The 7133-nt window shown below is 46.3% G+C and overlaps 1 protein-coding gene across 2 annotated transcripts in view; it reads right to left on the minus strand.

Moving 5' to 3' along the window:
• The window catches only part of Imp (IGF-II mRNA-binding protein), a 38747-nt gene extending 33416 nt beyond the window's left edge, over positions 1-5331 (minus strand). For both annotated transcript variants that reach the window (XM_089545537.1, XM_089545536.1), the window contains exons 1-2: positions 4989-5331; positions 1620-1683 (exon numbers count right to left, since the gene is read on the minus strand). In XM_089545537.1, the coding sequence (XP_089401663.1) occupies positions 1620-1683; positions 4989-5166 (242 nt within the window). In that variant the 5' untranslated portion in view covers positions 5167-5331. The remainder of the gene's footprint in view (positions 1-1619; positions 1684-4988) is intronic.
• Positions 5332-7133: the final 1802 nt, after the last annotated feature.

Consider the following 7133-nt stretch of genomic DNA (forward strand, 5'->3'; position numbering starts at 1 on the left):
CAAGAGAAAAAAAGGACCCAAGAAAAATTTAAAAATTGCTCCTGGATTTGTTTTTAGGAAGCTGCGAATTCAGCAATACCAATTACGATATTACAATAAAAGTTTTCGGTATGAAGTGCCTGGCCGCTGCCAGCAACAGCAGCCAAGAGTTGCATCAAAAAGAAGGCTTTGGTCACTATGGGCCAAGTATGTCAGCACGCATGCTTAACAAATGCAGATATACTTGTTTAATGATCGCTTTGAAAACGCAGCCACGCGAGTAAAAACAGCTCCAATTGTCACCAAAACATATCAATTAAAAACAATTTCCTCTCTTCACCTGCTCTCATGTTAAAAAGTGTGGCTTGAAAAACAAAAAAAAAGTATATGGCTGTACAAATGCCAACAGCCCCAGGTTACCTTTCCTCACTAATAATTGTATATGCCATAGTGACAACGTCATGCTGAAAGACAGACCGTAGTGATGACTCCAAATTAATTTAGGCCACATGGGGTTTGCTGATGTTCACCAAGTCACAGCACAGGGGCGTTTTTGTATTTTGCCTTCGGTGAACCATGGCCACTGGAACCACAGTCCAGCCCAAAGAACTCGTGCTCAGAAGCTAAATATCATAGCCACTGGGTCACCATGGCAGGTCAGCTTGCTCGTTTGCAAGATAGGATGTACCACTGGTATATACTTAAGGCCCTTACTTTTGGTGGGTAAAAACCAATTCACCATTTTCTTGAATCCCAAACAAATTTTTAAAAAATCTGGTTAGAGCGAATTTCTCCCCAGAAATGAGCCTTCACGAAATGCTGGTGTTCCAGTTCACAAAGCTGAAGACACCGCAAAAAAAAAAAAAAAAGTGAATATCTTGCACTTATTGGTGCTTAGTGCTTATTTTGGTCAACTAGGTATCTTAAAACCCTTTTTTAATGCTTCTTGGTCCTTTTTATGAGGCGGATGAATTTGAGGATAAGTTCAAAAAGGGTGATCTAGAAGCGAGAGGCCAAAACACTGCTACCAGCAAGACCAGTTATCGCAGTCACAGTACGAAGTGCTAACCATATATTAACAACACCCTAGTCCAAGGACATCACAGTTATCACAGTCCCTGTACGAAGTGCTACCCATATATTAACAACACCCTAGTCCAAGGACATTCCGAATTTAAAATCGTTGCTATGGTGTTGAAAGTTTTCGCATTGTACAAATAAAGACAGGTCGCGGTCTTGCTCTTTGACACAAGACTGCTTCAGAGGAGACTGGTACTGTATGGAACAAAATAATTGTAATCGATTGTGGAAATCTTTTAGTGAAACCGTTGTTTATGAAAAATTGAGCAAAAATGGGGTATTTTGTGTCAAGCAGAAAAACAAATTTACAGTAAACTGTCTTTTGCTGCAAACGCCGACCCGAAAAAACGCAAACTGTGGAAATTTTTTTTCTGATTAACCGTAATGTCAGCCCAGATTTACCCCCTCAATTCCGGAAAACAAAACCCGGAAACGAAGGGCTCTATGTATACCGCAACACAAATTCTAGAGGCCGTTCTCGTCACCATCTTCACTCTGCTGAAAGGCAAATCCACACGTCACATTGGGGTGCATCCCTGACGGCTCGGGTTCTGATGTACCTTCTGTTCTGCGGTGCTGACTGTTGCGGTTCAACCAGCAGCTGCGATCCCATGAAGGAGTGTCCTACAAAGGCAAGCACAGCCAAGTTTCAGTATGCATGCCGGCTTTCCCTCGAAACACAGCCAACAATGCTGGATTCAATGCAATGAAAAAACAAGCCTGCTCCCCTATATGTATCAGCAGCGCGAACACCACACAGGAAGAAGAAGGAGAAGAAGGTAAAGAGCGCTGAACTTCCAACTTTTATTTGAGCAAAAACTGAACCCGCACTTTTATACACATACCAGGTAAAATCCCACCAGGGGGGGGTAATCAAGGCGCGCAATCGAATTGGAACCAACACAATGTCCAGGGCATCAATATGATAACTACTATCGCACTATACAAAGACTTCCATGAAATGAAGCACGAATGACATGCGGAAAAAAAAGACAATGTAAAAACAGGGTTGAGTGTGCGCAAATGGAAAAATGGAAACACAGATTTGAGGGTGCGAATTTTGCTAAAAGCAAAAAAAAAAAACATGAGAAGGCGAGACACGGTAAAAACGTAAGCGATGCGAAGGGATGAGCGCCAACAATTAACACGGCGCCAACAATTAACATGGCTCCCCTGTTCCTAGGTAATTAACTGCCATTCAAAGATACATACTGATGCAGGCACACAAAAGCAGTTGCCAAAATACACACACCATCACTTTCCCTGGCCTATCTATGTCCACTGCAGGACAAAGGCCTCTCTCGTTGGCCCCTCATCTGCTGTCTAATCTCATCTGCCCCCCTCCCTCGTAACGCTTGCCCTTGCCTGAAATCCACTCCCTTATCCTAAGGGACCATTGGTTATCTTCTCTTCATATTACAATCTCTGCCCATGCCAATTTCTTCTTGATTTTCACTGGGATATCATTAACTCTTGTTTGTTTTCTGACCCATCCTGCTCTCTTCCGGTCCCTTGCCATTACAGCAATCAGTTTCCTTTCCACAGTTTTCTATGCTGTCCTCAATTTAACTTAGCCTTTTCGTAAACCTACAAGTTTCTGCCCCACGGAGAGTACTGGCAAGATGAAAGTTCCCTCTCAAGAGATGCTAAATTATAAACTGTGGGGTTTCCAGTCCTCCATTGACACTTGGGCTATAAGGGACACCACAGTGGAGGGCACCGAATGAATTTTAACCGCCCTGGGTTCAACACAGCACACAGGCATTTTAGCAAGGATAATGGTAAGCTGCTATTCATGACCATAGAGTATGTGCCAAATGCACTCTACCCCATTCTCACGCTCCTAGCAATTTCACTTTCGTGGTTCGGATCGGAACAGAATGCACACGTGGTGATATACAAACAACAACCAAAGGTTACTTTGAAGGAGTGAAGTTTGGTGGCTTCGGCTAACACAGTTTTTCGAGGACAACAATCCAAGACTATTCACCCAGGCCAGCGCACTATGCTAATAGTACTTCATTGTTATACACAATCTGCTTCCCTCCTGTGCAAGTAAATCACCACCAAGATTGTCTAGCAAGCTCTCAGTCTTCAAATAAATGCATATGGTTAGCCCCGAGACACAAAAGCATCATGCCAACGAAGCACATAACTCAATGCTGCATCTGGGACAACAAGCAACATGACCCAGTCGCAAGGAAAACCTGCCAACAGCCAGGCCATATGAAATAAAAGAAGACTATGCATATAGATGGTTTGCAGTGATGTTACAACAGCAGCTATGATGGCGAAGCAAGAATACAGTGAGTACATGTGCATTTGTCTAATCTGCTTGTCACTGCCTGCTCTGTGGACACCATGTCTGGTGCACTGGCATGGTGCTAGTGATGTCATGTGCAAGCCGTCTATACAGAACTGTGCCACAGGCTCACATGAGCAACTTTTAAACAGCATCAATGATTATTCTCACATGGGACACTTCGCACAGAGTGTACCAGAGAGCAGAAAAGCCGCCGGTACCAGTATGTGTGCCTGCTGTACTGACCTACCATAGCCAGTACAATCCTGCAATTAACATTCAATGTCAACCAACAAGAGCCCTGTGTGATAGCTGATCGTGCTTACACTAGCCACATTGCGCACAAAGAAACAACTCAAGAAGCCGATATACCGAGAAAACGGAATTTTCTTGCGCATCAAAGGCAACAAATTTCAGCACTATAACAAGCAAGGTTTGCCATCATTAGTTTTTGTAATATGAAACCGTTCAGGCATCGAGCGCAAAACGTGACGAAACGCCATCGCGTTCATATTTAACTTAGCTGTTTAGGTACGCTTCCTCTTCGTAAGTACACTCGTTCCCAAGGGAGACATCACTCTCGTTGAACAGCATCACTGCGCCGTCGTGGTTCAGCTTTTCCGGACCAGCGGTTTTCACGGTCTACACTGACGCCGATTTCCCGATGACTTCAACGCTGACTGATCCTGACACGCCCATTATCACCATTCCCACGAGGGCTCCTATCATATCGGTAGGCGAAATCGACGGCCCGAAGGAAACCGTCTCGCATGTGTGTCATCTTATCGTCCGTGCACTTGCACTAGTGCGGGCCACATTCTCGGGCTTAACAAGATAATCTCATGCCTCGTGCGCGTTTCCTTCTTTTCAATATGAGACGAGTGTGGAGAAGCAGCGCAGTTTCCATCATTAACCCAGTCCGAAAAGCACACCGGCAGCCTTTTGCCGGTCAATTTTTAGAATATAGGGCGGCGAATAAGATCTCTCACGCAAAAACGCCGAACGGCAAAGTTGGCGAGCCCCGAGCCAAACACGAGCATGAGATGTGAAGCACTAAGGTCGTTGCCTCTAAAATAAGTTACGGAATATCTAGCGCCGCACGGCGACCGGCGTTCCAACGAGCAACTAGGCAGCGTAGGTGAAATGGCACAGTAACAACCCTGAACAACTGTTCCGTACTAGTAACTACAAGGGCATGTGCCGATATCACTTGTTGTGCATCCCGGAGTCGATGTCAAGCGCTAATTTAGGTCTATTTTCAGTGCTTTTGGCTAAGCCTAACCTACAAGGTAACCATGTGAGTGGCCGAGTTCTGCAGGAAGGCCGACTAGACGACGCGCGCCGGCACCCGAGTGGCGCCGACTTCACACACGTTGACGCCATTCGCCCGCTGCTAAGAGGTGCGACAGGCGCGAGTACTGCACAGCATCTGCAGTGGAAACGTGACGAGGTGCCACCTCCTGGCCACGCCGGCCGGAGAATTTAGATTAGGCGCCATTTTGAAGGGAGTCCATGCAACCTGCGTTTCTGAGCGACCCCCTCCAACATGAGTCAACAGTCGGCACGCTACGTTTGCTACATGTGCGCCTTGCCACTGTCAGAGCACGCAGGTATATTGATGTCTTACCGTTCAGTGTCTCGATGGCCTTGCTAATCGTCAATTCGTCAGCGCACTCGACGAAAGCGTAGCCCCCCTTCTTCACGAGCACAGATTTAGGAACAGCGCCGGTTTGCTCATGAAACAGTTCTCGGATAGATCCTTCGTTTACGTCCGCCGGTAGATTGCCGATGTAGAGCTTGTTCATGGTGAAGACACTGATCTATTGAAACAGTTTTGAGGCGGTATGGGATGAGGAAAGAAGAAGAGAAAGAATAATAAAAGAAAAAAAAAGCTAACAGGCCGACGGTGCACAGAAAAATGCTAGTGCGAGTGCCGCCTCGCGTCGATCGCCTCCCTCTTGGGGTAATCTAAAAGGTGGAATGAACTAACCCACGTGGCCAAAAATTTTTGTGTGCCTTGTTTCCGCTACAAGTAGTCACAAAACAAAAGTTATAAAATTATTTAGCTCAGTGAAAAAGTACAACATAAACTAATGCGAGCCGTTTTACTATAGATTCAAACAACTTGCAATTGTGCTGTAAATGGCGTCTGCTACGCGCTCCTTGTGTATCATCCATTGAGAAACTGGTAACTGTTCGGAATAAAAGACAAAAAACGCGGCATATCTTTCTAACGCGAGCAGCCTTCATGAAGCTACGTGAGAGAAGAAATGAAACTTGCCGTAGTCACTACGCACCTTGAGTGAAGCAACGGGTGATCGAAGAAATTCAGCGGCAACATTTCGCAAACAGAACGCTGCAAACAGCGACATCCTGCTGGGGCATCGCATTGCGCGCTTAGTTTACGCCCTGAAGCACCGCACGAGCCCGCGATCATGTGAGCGCCCGCTCACTCCGTGAGCTAATTCTCGAAGGGTCTTGCAATGGAATGGAAATTATGAGCGCGAGGGCTTCCACAAGTGTGCCACGACTTCACGCGCTCGCGAGCAAAAACGAAACTGCACACACTACGAAACCATGGCCTCGGGCTCATACTAGCTCGACTCCACTGCAAGTTTTTATTTTGGCTCCATTCCCCCACCCCACCTCCACACACACGTACTCCCGTTTAGTTACATCAAAGCAAGGATGAGATGTTCACCCTAAGCCAATGAAACGCCTCAGCAGAGTTCCCGATTTTTTTTTTTTTCTTTTCGGCACCCCTCGTTGTTCTCCTGTCGACTGTTCTCCCGGCTTGGTCACATCAGGCTCGGATCTGGCCGCTGCGGCCGCGTTTCGATGGAGGCTAAACGCAAAAGGCGCCCGTGTGCCAGGTGGTCGAATCGGTTGCTGAGGCACAGAAAACATGCGGAGAGCAAGACTAGGTTCCGTCATTTTCAGTGCCCCCGAGGCCTCCAAGTTTGCCCCCAGGACTTCCAGCGCCCCACGTCTCAAGCGCACGAGCTTTCCCTCTATCATTCAGGTGTCATGCAGTAGTTTTTTTTTTTAATCTGAAATTAGCCAGAAATAAACAGCGTGGCCGAGAACTGTCGAGATAGAGGCGAAAGGCAAAGACGCTCGTGTGCTCGATGTCAGTGCACATGGTCTCAGTTCTGTTGTTTAGTTAGCCTTTGAAAAGATGGCACATACCCACATGGGGGATCGGCCAAGAATCGGGAGGCAAAGGTTGCGGTTCTGAAGCCCACCACTATACCTTTTTTCTCTCCCACCTTCCTCCCTTTTCTAACGGCACGGTTCGGGTGTCCATCGATATTGGAGACAATAACTACGCCATTTCCTTTCCTCAAAAACCAATTTTTAATTTTCAAGGGCGTGCTAGATACCTGCCTGAACAGAGGTCATTGAAGGTTATCTTTAGATAAGTTGGGGAGGAGGAATAACCGCAAACTTGACAGGACTGAAGATCGAGATGAGGACAGGACGAGCGGTACCGCTCGTCCTGTCCTCTTTTCGATCTTCAGTCCTGTCAAGTTTGCGGTTATTCCTCCTCCCCAACATGTCTGACCAACTGGCCCAAAGCTTCCCCCTGTTGAATCTTTAGATAAGTATCGAGGCTGACTACATTCTTGAAGAAAAAAAAATTGCGATGGGCACTAAATGTCCTTATACGTGCCGTGAATGCAAAGACATTAGACCTAAAAGCCTTTACCATAGATCACCTAACGACTATACTTCTTGCCCATGGTATACTGTTATAACTATCTTATGGAAT

This window comes from Amblyomma mixtum, chromosome 5 (genome assembly GCF_055824585.1).
Source record: "Amblyomma mixtum isolate Tamu chromosome 5, ASM5582458v1, whole genome shotgun sequence".
NCBI classification, from domain to species: Eukaryota; Metazoa; Arthropoda; class Arachnida; order Ixodida; family Ixodidae; genus Amblyomma; species Amblyomma mixtum.